The 21,414-nt window shown below is 44.7% G+C and overlaps 2 protein-coding genes across 2 annotated transcripts; one reads left to right on the forward strand and one right to left on the reverse strand.

Annotated features, from left to right (window-relative positions):
• Positions 1-4,133: 4,133 nt before the first annotated feature.
• On the reverse strand, positions 4,134-6,795 carry LOC104653532. The gene is made up of 3 exons (XM_010352535.2): positions 6,337-6,795; positions 5,755-5,835; positions 4,134-5,228 (listed from the first exon to the last, which is right to left on the reverse strand). The coding sequence occupies exon 3, from the start codon at positions 5,099-5,101 to the stop codon at positions 4,451-4,453; it is 651 nt and encodes a 216-aa protein (XP_010350837.2). The 5' UTR covers positions 5,102-5,228; positions 5,755-5,835; positions 6,337-6,795; the 3' UTR covers positions 4,134-4,450.
• Positions 5,682-10,514, forward strand: GPR50 (G protein-coupled receptor 50). The gene is made up of 2 exons (NM_001319792.1): positions 5,682-5,868; positions 8,836-10,514. Exons 1-2 carry the CDS (start codon positions 5,682-5,684, stop codon positions 10,512-10,514), a joined length of 1,866 nt encoding a protein of 621 aa, NP_001306721.1.
• The last annotated feature ends 10,900 nt before the right edge of the window (positions 10,515-21,414 follow it).

Consider the following 21,414-nt stretch of genomic DNA (forward strand, 5'->3'; position numbering starts at 1 on the left):
GGACTGGTTTGTCCTTAAAGGGTACCCATGGCCTATGTCCTGCAGTGGGGTGGGCTGAAGCAGAACTCACAGAGCAAGTGGAGGAGGGCTTGTTGCCTGAGAAGTCATGAGGATGACTAATAAAAGGGACAGTTGTTAAATGCACGGGTGATCATGCTCAGCTAGAATGAGAAGCTAAGAAAATGGATATTGTTCATTAAGCTCTAATTAGTAGATAAATTGTACAAGGGGAAGGGAGTCCAAGTGTTACTATAAGTAATTAATGTGCTGCTTCTCTCCCTGGTCACCCTTTGATTTGAACCACCTAACCTGTAGTCTTTATCAGACACTAAGATCCTGGAAATACTGGCTTCTAATTATTTTGGTGAGCCCCTCATTGCACTAAACGAAATGGATGTGTCCCGCTCTCTCTAATGACTCAAGCACAGGGAGAAGATAAAGTGGTTCTAACTATGATGAATTAAGCCTGGAGGAGTTGGAGAGGACAATCATTCTCTCTGTTCACTTAATAAATGTGAACGGTGCCTCCAAGTTGGTAAAGTAAATGTGACTAGACGCAGTCTGATTAGGAAAAAAATCAGTACCTGTCCCAAACTGCTCTTGAGTTGGCTAATGTCGTGACTTGGCTGGTTCTCAATTCCAACGACTTGATTCCTGCCTAAATCCCTACTCATTTCCTTTGAAGATTCAACCTTACCATTGGAGTCCTGGCCCCACCTTCGACCTGGAACCAGAGCTCCCTTAGCCTGGACTGGCCCCAGGCTCCGTTGAAACCCAGCTTCTCCTGCCTGAGCTCTCCCAGCCACCTATGCACTTGGGATCTCACCTATTTCTAGGCCAACCATACTTCCTACTTTCATACTGAAACGATGTAAAGGAATTTGATTGTTCTTTCTTGTGGAAAAAGATACAAACTATGTCAGTGAAGCATCTCGGGGGTTGTGGGGGACAGTGAAAAGGCAAGTCACTCTGTATGTCTCTTTCCATCTGACACACTCACAGGGGCCTGGGATGCTAGTGAGTGCCCATTGGTTGGCTTCTGCCAGGAATTGGAGCCTGGGTGTGCTGGGTGCAGAGTCTCCTGATATCGCAGAGAGCCCCTGTTCTCAACGGAAATGCAACAGAGTAGAGTCTAGACAGAGTATTAAAAACTTATAGGATAATAATCATGATAATCGCCAGTGGTTTTTGAATGCTTACTCTGTTCTGGGTAGCGTTCTAAGTGCTTACATGCATTATCTCATTTAACTTTCCTATCAACCCTATGATAAGACACTGTGATTATCTGCATTTTATAGGGAGGTAACTGAGACACAGAGAGGCTAAGTAACTTGCCCAAGGTCACATATCTGACTAGTAGTAAAGCTGGGTTCTGGGCTTGTTTTTATTTTCAAGAATTGGGTCAAATGTATTCCCCCTTCATCAAGCTGCTGGGATGGGAGCAGCAGGAGGGGCAGGCCCTGGATGGGTGAAGCAGCCAACAGGCTCCTATGTAACTTCCTATGAAGAGGTAGATGTCCCCAAATGTGTGGAAACAAATTGAGAATGTTCTGCTTGTATTCAAACTGAAAGACATTTTCATTCTTATTGGGTTTGCATCAAATTCTCATTTTGCTAGTCTTATACATTAGAGTATCAACCAATGGTCCCATGCAGCTTTAACAAATGATCTAATAAATTCAGAGAAGCATTGGCCAGAGAAAGTTGGAGTGCATGGGACAGGCCTTGGCTGGCTGTCCAGCTCTACCTGGGGTGGAGGGGAAGTGTGAGCTGGCACTAAGAGGCCCTCTGCCTGTCTAACTTGGGCCAGGGTTTCTTGGGGCTAAAAGAGAACCCAAAATGTTCATAGCAGCATTATTCACAATAGTCAAAAAGTGGAAAGAACTCAAACATCCACCAATGAATGAGTAAATGAAATGTTGTGTATCTATACAATGGAATATTATTCAGCCATGAAAAGGAATGAAGTGTTGACCCATGCTACTACATTAATGAATCTGAAAACATTATGCTAAGGGAAAAAAGCCAGATGCAAAGGCCACATATTGTAAGATTCTGTTTTTGTGAAATGTCCAGAATAGGCAAGTCCATAGAGAGTGAAAGCAGATTTATGGTTTCTAGGAGCTGGAAGGTGGTGGGGAGTATGGAGTGACTACTAATTGGTATGAGGTTCTTTTTGGGGTGTTGAAAATATTCTGAAATTAGATAGTGATGATGATTGCACAACTTTGTGTATATACAAAAAACTACTGAATTCTACACTTTAAAGGGTGAATATTATGGTATATGAGGTATATGAATTATATATCAATAAAAACAAACAAACAAACAAACAAACAAAAAACTCAGAACAACAGCAACAAAAAAGAGAACACGAAGTCCACACTATTAAGGCCCAGAGCAAAACACCGTCCTATGAAGCTGGGTTATGGGAGAAAGACCTTGAGCTGAGAGGGAATTCAGCCTGGATTTAAGCCTTGGCATGACCTTGGACAAGTTCTTTCACCTCTCTGGGCCTCAGTTTTCCCAACTATTTAATGACATTGTTGTGAGAAAATATTTTCCCAATGAACTTTTGAAAACTATAATATGCTTATTTAAAACTGTACTCACTAGTTACAAGCAAGGTATTATTATAGTGCTGGAGGGTTAAACAGAGAGCTTAGGACGTTTGATAAAAAGGTAACCTTCCATTATTGCTGATGTAAATCAGAGAACTGAAGATGCAGGCAGTACCCTCATGTGATCAGAAGGATTACCCATTCCTGAGCAGAAACTGCTCACTTGCCCTCTCATTCCTCAGGAAATGTTCTAGGTTTCCTCTATTTGGATTGGATATCTTAATAGCTTTAAAATCTCAAATAAAGGGTTTATGTCCACTCCAGTTCTTTAGGGCCTCCTAACAAGCCTTTTAGAAAGAGACTTAATTAAAAATCCTGTGGAATCTTAAACCATGCACACTACACTCTGTCCAATAAAGGACTCCCCCTTAACTTTTCCAAAGTAATTGAACTTACTTCACATGAGACTTGTTTTGCCTCTGCAAACAGGGACCGATTCTCTCCCTCATATGTATCCTTATAACTGATTCAGTATCTGATTTTCTTAGTACTGGGGCAATGTTTAGTATCTTTATTAAGATGAGTTCATAAAAATAAGAAAATTATTTTAACCAGATACATAATTCTGTCCCCCTAGATTATTAAAATATTCACCTTTTCCACTTGTCTAGTATTGAAAAACCAAGTCCTACCAGGTCACAGTCAAGTAGAGTCCAAGCAGGGGTAGGGGCCAGGGGGTCAGCTCACCCTCGCTCTCCTGCCTGCTCCTTAATCCCAGGGATGTTCAAGCCACCGCGGCGGGGAATTCCCGGGGGCTCTAGCCACCTCATCTGAGAAGTGTAGTACACTGCAGTGTAGGTTTGCAAGTTCTCCTTACAGATTTGTTTGGGGCGGGGGAGTCTAGTGTCTTAAGTCACTAGAGTGCTTGTTTCCTTTTTTCCTTCAAATGTATTTTGTTTACTTATTTGAATTCAAAATCGCCCCTTCCCACAAGTGAAGGGATCCAAACCTCGGGGAATCAGCAAGAACAGCCCGATGTGCATCCTACAAAATACTCCACTACGCGGACGGGCTTTTGACTGCCGGCCTCTTTACAGGGCGCACAGCTGTGCAGGGAGGACAGCGGAGCCCCTTCACTGTCTGCACTTACGAAAAAAAAATTGCGAGAGCGCGCGGCCGGGAGTTCCAGTTAGCGAGGGGCAGTGAGACAATGAATGTGAAAAGCCTCCAGGCGGGAGATTGTAATTCGCGCCCGATTCAGTTAACAGAGGCGGAAGCCGCAGGATTGAGGTGGGGGCTTCATTTTCAAACAAGCGGACACATTCCCACTTTAGGCTTTTTAGGTAGAGACAGTGTGTGCAATCTTGGTTTTCGACAGTCTGTTTTTTTCGTTAAAGGTATCTGAATGTTGAAGTTCGTCGCGAAACGGGCCCCTACCACTTTGTCCGTCCCCCTACCCATCCCGGGGCAAGGGGGCTGCTGTGTCCAGACGATGGCGCTCCCGGCCAGTGCAACCCCTCTCCCCTACTGTGGCCAGAAGACTAGTCTGGAACAAGTTTCAAGGTGTTTACTGAGATTTTGGAAGGCTTCTCGACAGGAAGCCTTTCTTTTAGTAGCCGGCAGAACTTTTAGTAGCCGGCAGAAATCCATTCCGGTGACCAAGGTTATTGAGGGAACGAGTGTCCGAATCGCGCCCCTTTAGTTTTGCCCGAATATTCGAATTTTCCGTGGTCCCCGTGCAGCGAGATCCTGGGCGCACCGCAAGGGAACCGTGACGCACGGCGACAGAGATCCTCGGTGTGGAGGGCGAGGGGGACGGCCTGACAGGGATGGGGTCGAAACGAGAACCCCAGAAGGGGATGGGAAAGGAGAAAGACCGAGATGAATCCTTACTGAGGCAGGGGTCGCCGGCAGCCAGCGGCTTCTTGGCTTTGCCGCCTGACACCTCTGCACCTTTCCCGCTGCTGCCGCGCAGCTCCTTCGACCTTCCTGACTGCCCCGTGCCGCTCGGTAGAGAGTGCCGAACATCCCGAGAGGGGAGAGGCGTCAGAGCCTCTCGTCCTGGGTTTCCTCGAGAAGCGGGGACCCAAGAGAAGAGCTTTATTGCCTGTTTTACTTTTTCCCAAAGCGTCCCTTGGCTCCCGCCGCCAGGTTGCCGGCAGCTGGGAAGGAGACGAGCTCCCGCTCCCGTTAGCCCCAAAACTGAGGACCGAGTGGCCACCGCTGCCTTCCCTAGGTCCCAGGGTGCAGACCCGCTCCCCACTTCCAGAGTCGGGCTTAGGGTACATCTCTTTATGGAGAGTGCAAGACCTGGACCGGACTGAGCAGCTCCTCGCAGCTGCCGCTAAAGGAGCCAAGCGGCTCCTGGCGAGAACGGGAGCGGGGATAAGTTCCCTAGGGATTAGGGACCCACATTGGGGGTGGGAGCTCCCAGCAGTAGTCCCCTGTTCCCCGCAGGACACAGAAGGCTCTAGACAGGCAAGGACATGGGACGTGGGATGGACCTCACAAGGATACTTGCAGAGGCAAGTATCTAGCATTGAAGGGGCCACTGGCTATCCCCTACACCGTCCTGGGGGCTGTGGACTGGCTTGGTCTAGCACTGGATCTTATGAAAGACCCCGTGCTCCCGCTCTGCAATCTACATCTCTTTGCCAGGTGTTTGCACTGGAGGAGGGAGGGAGAAGAACTTGCTAGAAACGGATGCGCAGCCACTGGTGGAGGGGTTGGGGGGGGTGGACTGCGAGCTAGTCAGGATGCTTCCAAGGTACCTGGGAGATTGAAGGGCAGGGTGGGCTGACTAGAAGGGAAGCACATACAAGGCAGTGGGAAGCAAGATGACACCTCAATGTGGATTTGCCCAATAAGAGGGGGTGGCCAAGGTGGTGGTGTTCAGGGAGCTCTGATTGGTCGGGGGGAGGGATTTGGGGTGGGGCTAGCCGCCTCTTGAGGCTTTAAAAGCTCATCGGAGAGAGGCGGGATGCTGTCATTTGCTCTCTGACTCTCAGAGAGGGAGGCAGGCTTTCCTGGAGCTCCTGGTGACTGAACAGGTGTTTGCTGTCTGGACCTGGCTGCTGATCCTGAGCCTGCTGGGAGATCGTAAGGATCTCCAGGAGCAACATGGGGACCACACTAGCGGTTCCCAACCCCTACGGCTGTATTGGCTGTAAGCTACCCCAGCCAGACTACCCACCGGCTCTAATCATCTTTATGTTCTGCGCCATGGTTATCACCATCATCATAGACCTAACTGGCAACTCCATGGTCATTTTGGCTGTGACAAAAAACAAGAAGCTCCGGAATTCTGGTAAGCCACCCTTTCTTCTCCCTATCCAGTGTGCAGAGACTTGCAACCCGTAGGGCGTTAGTTTTTGAGCGCCCCAAATAGAGACTCTATGGACAGTGCCCTCATATTGAACATCCCTGCTTCCAAATTCCCCGCAAGCCTGGGGGTGGTAGTGTTCTGTCCGGGCCCCCTAAACGTAGAGGTTCTCAAGGCCGAGAGAGCACAGAGAATTAGCTTTGGGCATCCAAGTGCAAAGCGTTCCCGTGGTGCGCGGCAGCCCGAGGATCCCTGTCCCGTCGGGGCCTGATGCGGAGTGAGCCGGCACCCGAGCGGGAGAGTAAGGCGATTCACCCCGGTACAGCAAGCCGAGCCGGACGCCGCAAGGGCTGCCGCGCTGAGGCAGCGCGGACCGAACTGACGCGGAGGGAGCAGCGGGGCTGCGACCTGCTCTGTGAAAGTTAAGTTCACAGCGGCCGCGGCGGCGCTTACCAGAGCGCAACGCAGTGGCCTCTCCCTAGCCGGGCCAAGACCCCGCTCGCCGCTGCCCTGGGGCTCCAGAGTGGCTCCCGGGCAGATCCCGGGCGGCGGAGCACAGACCCCCGCGCCCGAGAATCGAACAGGGAGGTCTGAGCCCGCCGGAGCCGAGCTCCGTCCGCCCGTCCCAGGGCGAACGGCAGAGAGAGGCGAGCGGCGGGTCGGGCACAGCAGGCGGTGGCAGCGACGGCGGCGGCAGCGGAGATCCCGAGGTCCGTAAGCGGGGAACTGGGGGTCGCAGGGCGGGCAGGCGAAGAGGCTTGGGAGCTGGGCATTGCTGGGGGTGGAGGGATAGAAGGCAGCAAAACCGAGTAGGAATTGGCGGGAGGGTGACGGGAGAGCTCAGAGGGGGCGATGGGGGACTCAGAGAGGCTGCAAAGGGCTGGAGTCCGGGAGCCGCAAGCGGGACTTTCCCCGCTGCTAGCCACCGCCGAAGGGGAGGGGCCGGGGGCCGGGGGCCGGCGGCGAGCAGGGCAGGAGGGAAGCGTGGGAGGATGCCGGGCGCTGCGACACGTGCTGGGGGTGGGGGCGACAGACACTGCAAAGCAGTTAGTCCGGTTTACAGGTTGGGCGGGAGAGGGCTCTGGAAGGGAGGGAAAAAGGCGAAGGCGCCCAAACTCCGAGTTCAGGCAGGGGGAGGGAGGGGTGGCGCCTGGAATTTCCACCGCCAGGTTCTCGATCGGCTGTGGCGAGGAGTGGGGACCTAAGGGGGTCTGAGAGGGTGGGGACACCAACTGGATTCTCCCAGGCGGGGCGTGGGGGAGAGGTGGAGGCCAGAGTCTGGGGGATTACTTGGCTTGGGCAAGGAGTCACGAACACTGAACAAGTTTCAAAACGCACTGACTGGCACAGTCATTCAAAGTTTTCTTACAAAGTCTGGTGGGTGTCTCCGATTTCTCCTTCGTCTCCTGGAGTCGTGGGGCCATACACTAGGTCTTCACCTTCATCCCCGCGATGCGGTCCCGAGGTGCAGTCTCACGGAGTCCCGGGGGCGACCTGCGAAGCCCATTTTATTTCCTTTAAGTTTCTTCTTTTCTTTCTTTTTCTCCTTTTCCTTCCTTCCTACTATAATTCAAATAAAGGCTTTTATGGTTGTTGTGGTTTTGTTTTTAAGGCTTTGCCCCTTCTCTTTTCGGCTGTAGGTCCCTGAATTCATTACTTTGCGGGAAAACCCTAGAAAGAACCTCTTCAGTAGAAAGTGCTGAGGCCGAGTGCTGACAGCGCTGGAGGAAGGAGGAAGAAGGAGCCATACCCTTGCCCTTTACAAAAGCGCTCATTTTCTCTTAGTCCAAGATGAAGTGCAATATTTTGCCAAACCAATGCTAATTAGCAACGAGGTGTTTCCAAAGAAAGAGGGCTCTGCGCCTGCACTTGGCCTCTTCCTTCGCTTTTTTGTGAAAGGTTTTACAAAAAAGTTCCCACCTCAGTCTACAAGACCGGAGTGGGAGTGATCCTTCTTTATCCTGTTTAACCTGAAGGCTCCAGTAAAGTTCAGTGCCCGGAGCTGGGAGCTCTGTGCAGGGCGCTGAATGTGCCAGTGCGCGGCTCTGCGCGTGGACGCGGCATGAAACTGAAACAGGCACTTCTGCTAATCCTTGCAGGAATTGTTCTCCCCCCAATCCCCCTCTTGTCCCCCCCCCCCCAACCTCGCGTCACCCTCCCCGCCCGCCCTCTCACTACTTCTTTGGTCTCAGACTAAATTTTACAGGGCTTCCCTGCTTCCCCTCAGTTTTCACTCTTAGGTTACCTCGGGAACGGTAAGTATGTGACTTGGCAAGGTTTTAGGTTACTGCTTGATCCCATCGGAAAAGACTGTTTAAGAAGATGGCCTCTAAATGCCTTTTCTCAGAATCTTCTCTCTAGTCATGTGTTTATTATAAATGCAATGCTAGGCTATAGGAGGGAGATAGCTAATTTATCTTTTTCAAATTCTTTATTTTTTCAGTTTGAGGCTTCCTGACATCCCTCCAGTGTCTTTCTTTGCCCCCCACTCTCCAGCCTCTTTCCTAAAAACAAGTCCCTCTAGCTTACCTCTACTCCCCTACTTCTCCCTCCCCCTCACCTCCAGTGAAGGAGATGTTTGCATTTTGTTTTCTCTAAGATGTTGGCAGCATGACCCTGTCTCATTGTGAAGGCTCCTGGCAGGGATTTTGTGCTCACTGCTGTCTGTCTCATGTTTGCTTCTTTCTCAGAGCAGAGATGACGTTGTTTTGAAAGGAAAAAAGGTGGGCAAAGTACAGGTCTCCCAAACCTGGCTGTTCATCAGAGCCATGTGGGACCTGCTTGTAAATAAAAATAAAAACACAACTGCATTTCTTTAAAATAATTCTAGAATTATAAATGGTCATAATCCAGCTGGCCTTCCTCTGCACCTTAAATGTGTAGATTTCTGTACTTAAACCATTTATTCTTCTCTGTCTTTCCCTTTTCTCCCTCCCTTGATATGTTTTTCAGGCAACATCTTCGTGGTTAGTCTCTCTGTGGCCGACATGTTGGTGGCCATCTACCCATACCCTTTGATGCTGCATGCCATGTCCACTGGGGGCTGGGATCTGAGCCAGTTACAGTGCCAGATGGTCGGGTTCGTCACAGGGCTGAGTGTGGTCGGCTCCATCTTCAACATTGTGGCAATCGCCATCAACCGTTACTGCTACATCTGCCACAGCCTCCAGTATGAGCGGATCTTCAGTGTGCGCAATACCTGCATCTACCTGGTCGTCACCTGGATCATGACCATCCTGGCTGTCCTGCCCAACATGTACATTGGCACCATTGAGTATGATCCTCGCACCTACACCTGCGTCTTCAACTATCTGAACAACCCTGTCTTCACTGTTACTGTCGTCTGCATCCACTTCGTCCTGCCTCTCCTCATCGTGGGTTTCTGCTACGTGAGGATCTGGACCAAAGTGCTGGCAGCCCGTGACCCTGCAGGGCAGAATCCTGACAACCAACTTGCTGAGGTTCGCAATTTTCTAACCATGTTTGTGATCTTCCTCCTCTTTGCAGTGTGCTGGTGCCCTATCAATGTGCTCACTGTCTTGGTGGCTGTCAGTCCGAAGGAGATGGCAGGCAAGATCCCCAACTGGCTTTATCTTGCAGCCTACTTCATAGCCTACTTCAACAGCTGCCTCAACGCTGTGATCTACGGGCTCCTCAATGAGAATTTCCGAAGAGAATACTGGACCATCTTCCATGCTATGCGGCACCCTATCATATTCTTCTCTGGCCTCATCAGTGATATTCGTGAGATGCAGGAGGCCCATGCCCTGGCCCGTGCCCGTGCCCATGCTCGTGACCAAGCCCGTGAACAAGCCCTTGAACAAGACCATGCCCATGCCTGTCCTACTGTGGAGGAAACCCTGATGAATGTCCGGAATGTTCCATTACCTGGTGATGCTGCAGCTGGCCACCCCGACCATGCCTCTGGCCACCCTAAGCCCCATTCCAGATCTTCCTCTGCCTATCGCAAATCTGCCTCTACCCACCACAAGTCTGTCTTTAGCCACTCCAAGGCTGCCTCTGGCCACCTCAAACCTGTCTCTGGCCACTCCAAGCCTGCCTCTGGTCACCCAAAATCTGCCACTGTCTACCCTAAGCCTGCCTCTGTCCATTTCAAGGCTGACTCTGTCCATTTTAAGCCTGCCTCTGTCCATTTCAAGGGTGACTCTGTCCATTTCAAGCCTGCTTCCAGCCACCCCAAGCCCATTACTGGTCACCATGTCTCTGCTGGCAGCCACTCCAAGTCTGCCTTCAGTGCTGCCACCAGCCACCCTAAACCCACCACTGGCCACATCAAGCCAGCTACCAGCCATGCTGAGCCCACCACTGCTGACTATCCCAAGCCTGCCACCACCAGCCACCCTGAGCCCACTGCTGCTGACCACCCTGAGCTCTCTGCCTCCCACTGCCCTGAGATCCCTGCCATTGCCCACCCTGAGTCTGACGACAGTGACCTCCCTGCGTCGGCCTCTAGCCCTGCCGGTGGGCCCACCAAGCCTGCTGCCAGCCAGCTGGAGCCTGACACCATCGCTGACCTTCCTGACACTACTGTAGTCACTACCAATACCAATGATTACCATGATGTTGTGGTTATTGATGTTGAAGATGATCCCGATGAAATGGCTGTGTGAAAAATGCTCTCACAAGTAGCCAGGCAGTGGTCGCCTTTCTAGTTTGTTTTGCATATGTAATCCAAAGTGAGATACCTTACTGCACCTAGACACAGACACTGACACATAGAAATGGTGTAAGCTACGTCCACCTTTCAGGCGTACTCCTCCTTTACTTAATGTACTCTATTGAAGTGTGTGCGTGAGTGTGTGTGTGCTTGCTATTTTAGGGACCTTAATTTCCCTCAAGTTTGATGTCTGTTGTTCCAAACCTCCCTTTCCAACTATGGTCAACCTTCAGTCCTCAGTGATCCCTGAAATTTTAGACTTTGATTTTTTTCCCACTCTTGTGTCCCTCCTCCCCTTTCCTCATTTCCTCTGCCTTGTTCCTGCTTTCTTCTCCCATTCCCTGAGGGGGTTGGGAGAGGGGCGCATGCACAATGCTAAAGGTGTGTTGTGGTGAAGGCTTCCATTAATGTGACTGCACAGCTTTATGTTCTTAAATGTGTAACTCTATATTATACTTTTAATAGCAGTCAGAAAAGCGATTGTAGTCAAGTACAAGTACTGGAAAGTTTCTTCCTAAATTTCAGCAACAACATATGACCCCTATTTGGAGAATACAATTTGATAAGCTCTTATTAAAAATACATTTTTTATGCCTATGAGATCAAATGGCAAAAGGAAAGATATGGGCACACAAAATTATTTCTAATTTTTGAAAATTCGAACATTGGTACTTTTTATAGTCAAACATGGTTGCAAATGATAAGAGGTTTTTACTTTATTTGTAATTATTTACCTTTTTAAGCATTTGCCAGGATTTTTTTTTCATTTAGTTCCAGAGAAATAAATCCATTCATAAACTAGTTTCTTCTCCTAAAATACAATCTTATGGTTGCTAGGATCAATTATGGTAATATTTTTAATATTATAAGTCGTAACTACTCTTTACCACAGATTTTTTTTTTAAACAACCTGGTATTTTTACAGTTTTTACATTATTATTTTCATTCAAAAGGGAATTTGAAGTAATGACTGGCAGCAAGAAGTGAATTGAATACTGCTGGGAGGTTGTAAATGAGCATTCCTCCTGGATGGGGAGGGAGGCAAGGAGGAGAAAGATGCCGACACCAGTCAATCCCACCACACATCCAACATCAGCCAATCCCACCACACTTGGCCAAGGTTCAGTGATACACGATGTTAAGTCGTAGATGTCTTATATTAGCACACTTGACAGACCAGGAAATGATTTTTCTCTACAATTCAAGAAAATGGCTGTTTAATAAAAATTTCAATTGCTGATTCAAATAGATACTTTAAGCAAAGTTTACTGTATGAAAGCTTGTGAGGATAAGTGGAAATGTATTATACTGCCTTAATTCTATTCTGTATTTGTGGTAGCAATTAAATAAAAGTGTTTTTGTGGCTTTAGTTTGTGGTTTGTTGATAAATTCATTTCTCCACTGGAGTTACTTACGGGGAGGGTGTACAGGGTGAGGGGTGGCAAAGCATTGACCATGGGGGAATCAGAAGACTTGGTGCAAGTTCCATCCCTGCTACCAGCTTGCTATATGCCAGGGCAAGTCCCTTGACCCCTCTCACCTCAGTCCCTTTACTTAGCAAACTGGAGAGGTGGTGGGGAGAGGGGAGCATGCTGGGGTTGCTGTTCTTCACACTAGTGCATTGGATGACCTGACCTGCCTGCTCTTGGATATCTGAACTGCACCAGATATGGCTCTGAAAAGAGACCCCTTTTTACTCCCCTGAAAGGAGTGAAGCCAGGCCCCAATAATGTCATGACCCAAAGGCTTCTGGAATGAAGAAACAGAGCTCATGAGGGAATGGGGGAGGCACAGGAGTGAGAGGCAGGAGGGCTGGTCGTTTGCTCTCCAGCTCAGGGGTGGGTAGCAAGACCCCAGCCACTGGGCAAAGCTCCTAATCTTAGAAATACAGTTTCAAAAGAATCTCTGACAATAAGGAAATGCTCAAAATACACTGATCAGCAAAAATCAAACTGAATTCAAAGTAATATACAGTAGGACATAATTTTAAAAAATATGCATACTTAACACATGCACATATAGACAAACAGTTACACATATGCAGTTGTTCTATCTGGGCTTTCCCAGGCTGTGAGTATAGATAGACTGAGGTCATCTTAATGTTTAATGCCCGAGTTAAAGTGGTTTGAGCCATCAAGGGCTGCCTGCCTGAGGGCTGCCTGCACCCCTGTGCCAAATTTCTGTGCAGAAAACATAACTAAAAGGGATGTTTATTCATGTACTTACAAACTGGCTATGGTCAGCTCCCCATCCATGTATTCCGTGTTCTCACTCTCCACTCACACCCAAGAGGTTGTTTTGCATGAGACTGCAAGTGTCCAAACCAAGGGTACTGTGTCCCAATGCTCCAAACTGCCACTCTCCAGGGGTTTACGGGGTGCAAGGTTTTGAGAGATGAGAGAGGTGACGAAAATTATCTGCCATTATTACAACTTTGTTCCGCAATTTTCCCCCAGTGCCTGAAGCAACCGGCTCACACCAAGTCTCCTGAAAGTCATACCAAGTCTCTTGAAAGCAGCCACTTCCACCATCTCTGTTTATCTCCTGCAGCTGCTGTCATCAAACTTGCCTGAGCCACAGCGCCTCCACCTCCGCGCCCATAATCACCTGGATAGGAACAAGCAGCACTTCCACCCCAGTTCCTTATCAGTTCCTTCACAGCCTAGAAACATTTTTTTTTCTGCTCCTCTCTCCCTTATCCTGTTCCCCTTCACTCTCAAAAGCCACTAAGATTCCTAAAAGCATCTCTGATTTACTCCCCGCTCCCCGACTTTGAGTGACCAAGGCAAGAAGCTGAATCTCTGCTTCAGGTTTAAGGTGTGTCGTAGTTCTGCCTGGAAAAAATGCAGAGCTTCTGGCTTTACAGCAGTGAGAATGAAAGGGCCAACTTTGCTGACTTCCTCAAAGAGAGAATCTGCCTCCAGATGAGCCTAAATCTCCATAATCAAGGGATTTAAAAAATGCAAGCAACTTTTAAATGACAGTTTTTCCGAGTTTCTCCTCTTTTCTTTTTAAATGGAAATATAATTTATATACTGTAAAGTGACAGCCAGACTTTTGTTTTTTAACATATGCATACATCCATGTAACTACCACCCTGGCCAAGATATAGGTAGCCCTCTAGGAAGTTCCCTGTTGCCCCCTTCTAATCAATACCCCATCCAAAGGCAACCACTATCCTGACCTTACCATACATTAATTTTGCCTGTTCTAGAATTTTGTATAAATGGAAGCATACAATATGTATTCTTTTGTGTCCAGCTTCTTTTTAAAAAAATTGTGATGAAATATACATAACATAAAATTGACCATTGTAAACTTTTTGAATGTACAATTCAGTGATATTAAATATATTCACATTGTTGTGCAACCGTCACCACTATTCATTTCCAGAACTACTTCATTATCTCAAACTGAAACTTTGTACTGATTAATAACTTCCTTTCCCCTTAACCTCTGGTAACCACCATTCTATTTTCTGTCTCTATGAATTTACCTATTCTAGACACCTCATATGAGTGGAATCATACAATGTTGGTCCCTTTGTGTCTGGTTTCTTTCACTTAGCATAATGTGTTCAAGGTTCACTCATATCATAGCATGTATCCATACATTATTTTTTATGACTGAATAACATCCCATTCTAGGGATATACCAAATTTTGTTTACCCTTTCATGTATTGATGGACATTTTGGTGGTTTCCATTTTTGGCTGTTGTGAATATTGCTGCTATGAAGATTGATGTACAAGTTTCTGCTTGAGCCCCTGCTTTCCACCTTTTTGGAGATATACCTAGGAGTGGAATTGCTGGGTCATGTAGTCCAGCTTCTTTTACTCAATATTATGTCTTTGAGATTCATCTATGTTTCTGTGTATGTCAGTGGTTGGTTATTTTTCACTTTCATATAGCATTCTACAATATTAATACATTACAATTTATTTATTCTACTACTGATGGATATTTGGGTTGTTTCCAATTTGAAACTATGATAAAAATGCTTCTATAATCATTTGTGTACATGTCTTTTAATTTAATTTTGTATTGAGGTATAATTTTACATACAGTGAAGAACACTACTTCAATGTCAAGCTCTACTTCAGTAGAGAGCTCAACAAATTTTAACATATGTGTACACCCATGTAACCACCACACACATCAAAATATAAAACATTTCCAGCACCCCAGAAAGCTCTTTTATGCCAGAGTAATTTTGCTGGTTTATTGAACTTTATTTAAATGGAAGCATACAGAATGCATTCTTTTGTGTTTGTGTTCTTTTCTTCATCATTTTGTTTGCGAGATTTATCCATGTTACTTTAGGTATAAGGAATTCATTTTCTTTTATTGTTATGTAGAATTTCTTTGTATGACTATAACACCACTTTTGAGCTATTCTACTGTGGCTGAACATGTGGGCTGTTTTCCAGTTTGGGGCTTTTAAGAAACCTGTTATGAACATTATTGTACATGCCTTTTGATGCACATATGGACTCATTGCTCTTGGAAATATACCTAGGCTTGGAATTGCTGAGTCATGAGTATATATGTATTTAGTTTTAGTAGACACTGCTAAATATTTTTCCAAAGTTGTTTGTGTTTGTCCATTTTCATACTGCTATGAAGAAATACCTGAGGCTGGGTAATTTACACAGAAAAAGAGGTTTAATGGACTCACACTCCCACATGACTGGGGAGGCCTCACAACCATGGTGGAAGGTGAAGGAGGAGCAAAGGCACGTCTTACATGGCAGCGGGCAAGAGAGTATGTTCCGGAGAACTGCTCTTTATAAAGCCATCAGATCTTGTGAGACTTATTTAATATCAGAGAACAGCACAGGAAAAAACCCTCATGATTCAATTACCTCCCACTGGGTCCCTCCCAAAACACCTGGGGATTATGGGAGCTATAATTCAAGATGAGATTTGGGTGGTGACACAGCCGAATCATATCATTGTTGAACTGCTTTTTAGCCTCACTAGTAAGGTATGAGAATTTGAGGTGCTCGGCATTCTTGCCAACATTAGGTATTTTCAGCCCTTTTTAATGTGAGCTATTCTAGTGGGTGTCTAGTGCTATTTCATTGTGGTTTCAGTTTGCATTTCTCTAATGAGCAATGATGTTAATCATCTTTTTACATGATTATTGACCATTTAAATATCTTCTTTATTGAAGGCCCTGAACAAATATTTTGACTATTTTAAAATGGAAGTTTCTGTCTTTTTCTTATTGACTTGTAACAGGATATGCATGTGTGTATATGTCAATTGCATGAATATCTTCTCTCAGTCTGTGGTTTGCCTTTTTGCTCTCTTAATTGTATCTTTTGATGAACAAAAATCCTTAATATTATAAAGTCCAATTTATCAGTTTTTCTTTTCTTTTCTTTTTTTTTTTGAGACGGAGTCTCGCTCTGCCCCCAGGCTGGAGTGCAGTGGTGCGGTCTTGGCTCACTGCAAGCTCCACCTCCCGGGTTCACGCCATTCTCCTGCCTCAGCCTCCCGAGTAGCTGGGACTACAGGCGCCCGCCGCTACTCCCGGCTAATTTTTTTTTTGTATATTTAGTAGAGATGGGGTTTCACTGTGTTAGCCAGGATGGTCTCGATCTCCTGACCTCGTGATCCGCCCACCTCAGCCTCCCAAAGTGCTGGGATTACAGGTGTGAGCCACCGCGCCCGGCCTCAATTTATCAGTTTTTCTGACTGTGCTTTGTGTTTAAGAAATTTCTGATTATTCTAATATAATTAATATATTCTCCTATTTTTTATTTTAGAAACCTTACAGTTTTGTCTTTCACATTTAAGTCTATGTTCCATCTCAAGTTAATTTGTTTGTGTATGGTGTGGGTTAGGGACCAAAGTTCATGTTTTTGTATAGCCAGGGTTCATATTTTCATTTTATCACCATTTGTTGAAAAGACCATACTTTACCCCACTGAACTACAGTAAAGACTTTGTTGCCATTTAGGTAATCATATATAAACATGTCTCTCTTTTTATCTCTTTGTTTCTGGACTGTTTATTCTGTTCCATTAGTCTATCCTTGCACCAATACCACATCGTTTTCAAATTTAATTAACCATAACTTATGTACGGTGGTGTGCACACATATCATGTACAGTTAAATGGATTTTATATGTATATGCATATTTTTGTAACCATCATTCAGATGAAGATATAGAACATTTCTAAGACCCCAGAAGGCTCTTTCACGCCCCAACTCAGTCAATACCTCCTTTACAGTTAATTAGTGGTTGAATTTCTATTATTACAAATTAGTTTTGCCTGTCCTTCATATAAAAGGAATAATACACGTATAGGTTTTTAAGTGTAGCTTCTTTTGTTAGACATTATAGATTTTAATTTACTTATTTTTTTGTTTTGGGTGGGGATCTCACTGTATTTCCCAGGCTGGTTTCAAACTCCTGGGTTCAAGTGACCCTTCCATCTCAGCCTTCCTAGTAGCTGGGATTACAGATGTGAGCCACTGTGACTGGCTCTCTTCTTAAACATTATGTTTTTGAGATGAATCTGTGTCGTTGTGTGTTTTAGCAATTCTTTTTTAAAATTTTTGTGGAAAGGTTTACTGATGTGGAATAGTTTCAATTTATATTAAGTTGAAAAAGGCATGTAATAAAATGATATGTAATTTAGTTTGTTAATAAAACCAAAATGAGTATATGAAAAGACTGTATGCTTTTAACACTTTCTATAGTAAGTGTCTATATCTATATATATATACACTATCTTTTTGAGACATAGTTTTATTGAGGCATAATTCATATAGTATAAATTTGATCATTTTGAAGTGTTCAGTTCTGTGTTTATAGTGTTTTCACAAAGTTGTGTTACCACCAGAACCATTATCTAATTCTGAAATACTTTCATCACCCCAAAAGAAACCCTGTAACCATTAATGTTCACTCCCCATCCCCTTCTTCCCCATGGCAACTACTAATCTTTCTGTGACTATGGATTTACCCATTCTGGATATTTCATATAAACGAAATTACATAATATGTAGCATTTTGTGTCTGGTTTCTCTCACTTAGTATACAGTTCTCAAAATGCATCTATGTTGTAGCAGGTATCAGAATCTCATTCATTTTAAAGGTTGAATAATATAATTCCATTTACATATACATCACATTTTGTTTATCCATTCATCTGCCAATGAACATTTGGACTTTTTCCACCTTTTGGCTCTTATAAATAATACTGCTGTAAACATTGGCATACAAATCTGTTTGAGTCCCTGCTTTCAATTTCTTTGGGTATATACTCAGAAGTAGAATTGCTGGATCGTATGGAATTCTATGTTTAAATTTTTTGAGAAAATGTCATACTGTTTTCCACAGTGGCCGCATCATTTTACAATCCTAACTAACCTGGTAGAAGGGAAATACCCGACTCCAGTCCCCTTTAGCCTTCTTGTCTCACTTAAGGGTTAGGGAGTGAAACAGCACTTGTAAAGCTCACAGCTTAGGGACACAGTTTCACTAAAACACTGAGACTTAATCACAGGACTATAGAATTCTCTTTCCTTCACAATTTATCACCACACCAATAAAGTTCCATAAAACAGGACATTGCAGCTGAAAAAAAAAAAAAGCCCCTGCAAGTTTCTAATCTTATTTAAAGAAAAAATTCTAGAAAAAGCTAAAGACAACAAGGGAGACAAAAATAAGGACACTAGAGGAAATTTTAGCCTCTGACACAACTATAGCAAACAGTGAAAACAGCCTGATTTCTAGCCAGAGAAACCTAAAACTTCACACTAAATGTATATTTACCTCAGTTTTTTGGTACGTCATGTTCAGATTCCATAAAAAAGTTAGAAGTCATGCTAAACGGCAAAAAAACATTGTCTGAAGAGACAAAACAAATGTCAGAACCACACTCAGTTATGGCAGACATTTTAGAATTGCCAGACTAGGAACTGAAATCACTATGATGAATATGCTAAGGACTACAATGGAAAAAGGTAAGATAACATGGAAGAACAGATGAGTAATATGAGAGAAGGAAACTCTAAGAAAAATCAAAGGAAATGCTAGAAATAAAAAACACTGTAACAGAAATGGAGATTAGTTTTAATGGGCTCATTAGTTGGCTGGACTCTTCTGAAGAAAGAATCAGTTAACTTGAAGATACGACAACAGAAATTTTCCAAACTGAAAAGCAAAGAGAAAAAGGAATGAAAAAAAAAAAAATAACAGAGCATCCACGGACTGTGGAACAATAACAAACAGTGTGACCTATGCATAATAAGAATATTAGAAAGAAAAGAGAGAAAGGAATTAAAGAAATCTTTGAAGTGATAATGGCTGAGAGTTTTCTAAAATTAGTTTCAGGCATCAAACTATAGATCCAGGAAACTCAGAACACTAAGCAGGATAAATGCCAAAAACTTTATACCTAGACATGTCATATTCAAACTGCAGAAAATTGAAGGCAAAGAAAAAAATGTGAAAGAATTGAGAGGAAAAGAAATCTTACATATAGAGGCAAAAGATAAGAATTACATTGGACTTCTCTTTAGAAAGCACCCAAGTGAGAAGAGGGTGGAGTGAACTATTTAAAACGTTGAAAGAAAAAATCCAACAGCCTGGATGTATATATTGAATGTAATTATCCTTTAAAAGTGAAGGAGAAATAAAGGCTTTCTCAGACAAATAAAAATTGAAGGAAGTTGTCACTAATAGACCTACCTTGGAAGAAATGTTAAAAAATGGTTCTTCAGAGAAAACGTCAGAAGCTTATTTCTGCATAAGTAAAGGAAGAGCATTAGAAAAGCAATAAATGAAGGCAATATTAAATCCATTTTTCTTATGCTTAATTGATCCAATAGGTAGCAGTTTGTTAAAATCATAGTAGCAACAATGTATTAGTTGATTATAGCTTATGGATAAGTGAATGAATGACGGCAATATTATTAGGGAGGGTAAGGAAGAATTGGGAATACTCTGTCATAAGGTACCTGCACTACCTGGGAGGTAGTATAGTGTTATTTGAAAGTTGGCTTAGATTAGTTGTAAATGTATATGTCAAACTCCAGGGAAACCACTAAAAAATAAACAAAGAAGTGCAATCAGTATATAAGAGAGGAAAGAAAATGGAATCACAAAATGTTCACTTAAACCCAGAAAAGGCAGAAAAAGAGACAGAAAAACCAAAGAAACAACGGTATGGTTTGGTTCTGTATACCTACCCAAATCTCATCTCGAATTGTAAAGAACACATGTCGATGGAGGGACCTGGTGGGAAGTGATTGGATTATGGGAGTGGTTTCCCCCACGCTGTTCTTGTGATAGTAAGGGAGTTCTCGTGAGATCTGATGGTTTTAAAAGTGGCATTTTCCCCTGCACTCTCTGTCTCTCCTGCTACCCTATGAAGAAGCTGCCTGCTTCTCCTTCACCTTCTGCCATAATTATAAGTTTCCTAGCCATGCAGAACTGTAAGTCAATTAAATCTGTTTCCCTTATAACCCAGCCACAGGTAGTATCTTTATAGCAGCATGAGAACAGACTAATACAAACAAACAAACAAAAAATCTGACACACACACAAAAAAAAACTCTGAGAAACAAAGAACAAGGTAATGAATAGAAAACAATTACAAATACGGTGTATATTAATCCAATTATATCAATAATCACTTAAATGTGAAGGTTTAAGCCATCAATTAACAAGGGAGGTGGAGAAAAATGGCTGAATAAAAGCCTCCAGTGATTATTCCCCTCCCAGTATACCAAATTGAACAACTATCCACACAAGAAAGCATGTTCATAATAATTAAACATCAGGTGAGCAACCATAGTATCCGATTTTAACATCATATTACTGAAGGAGGCACTGAAGAGGGTAGGAAAGACAGTCTTGAATTACCACCCCTCCCTCAACCCCTGGCAGTACTGCATGGCTCAGAGATAGAATCTGTGAGCTTAAAAGAGGGAGAGCAAAGTGATTGTGGGACTTTGCATTGGAACTCAGTTCTGTCCTGTCACAGTGGAAAGCAACACAGGACAGAATTCAGCTGGCTGTCATGGAGAGGGCACTTAGACCAGCCCTAGCCAGAGGGAAATTGTCCAACTCATCAGTGGAAAGGTGAGTTCCGGCAAGCCCCACCACCATAAGCTAAAACACTCTGGGGTCCTAAATAAACTTGAAAGGCAGTCTAGCCATAAGGTCTAGTCCTTATGGTACCCAGGCAAGTCCTGGTGCTGTGCTAGGCTTAGGGACAGTGGACCTGGGGGACATGTAACCCAGTAAGACACCAGCTAGGGCAGCCAAGGGAGTGCTTGTGCCACCCTTCCCCTAATCCCAGTCAGCATCACTCACAGCTCCTCAAGAAAGTCCTTCCATCTGCTTGAGGAGAGAAGGAAGAGTAAAGAGGACTTCGTCTTGCAACTTGGATACCAGCTCAGCCATAGCTGACAGGGCACCAGGCAGAGTCCTGAAACCCACATTCCAGGCTACATCTCCTGGATGGCATTTCTAGACCAACCCTGGGCTAGAAGGGTACCTACTGCCTTGAATGGAACTACCCAGTCCTGGCAGAATTCATCACTTCCTGACTAAATAGCCCATGGGCCTTGAATAAACATCGGTAGTAGCCAGGCAGCAGTCATCATGGGCCTTGGGCAAGACCCAGTACCATGCTGGCTTTTGGTGTGACCCAGCACATTCCCAGCTCTAGTGGCCATGGGGAGAGACTTCTTCTGCTTGAGGAAAGGAGAGGGAAGAGTAAAAAGGACTTTGCCTTGCAACTTGGGTACCAACTCAGCCACAGTAAAATAAAATACCAAACAGACCACAAAATACCCTGATTCCAGGCCTCAGCTCCTGAAGGACA

The sequence above is a fragment of the Rhinopithecus roxellana genome, chromosome 7 (assembly GCF_007565055.1).
Source record: "Rhinopithecus roxellana isolate Shanxi Qingling chromosome 7, ASM756505v1, whole genome shotgun sequence".
In the NCBI taxonomy this organism is placed as follows: domain Eukaryota; kingdom Metazoa; phylum Chordata; class Mammalia; order Primates; family Cercopithecidae; genus Rhinopithecus; species Rhinopithecus roxellana.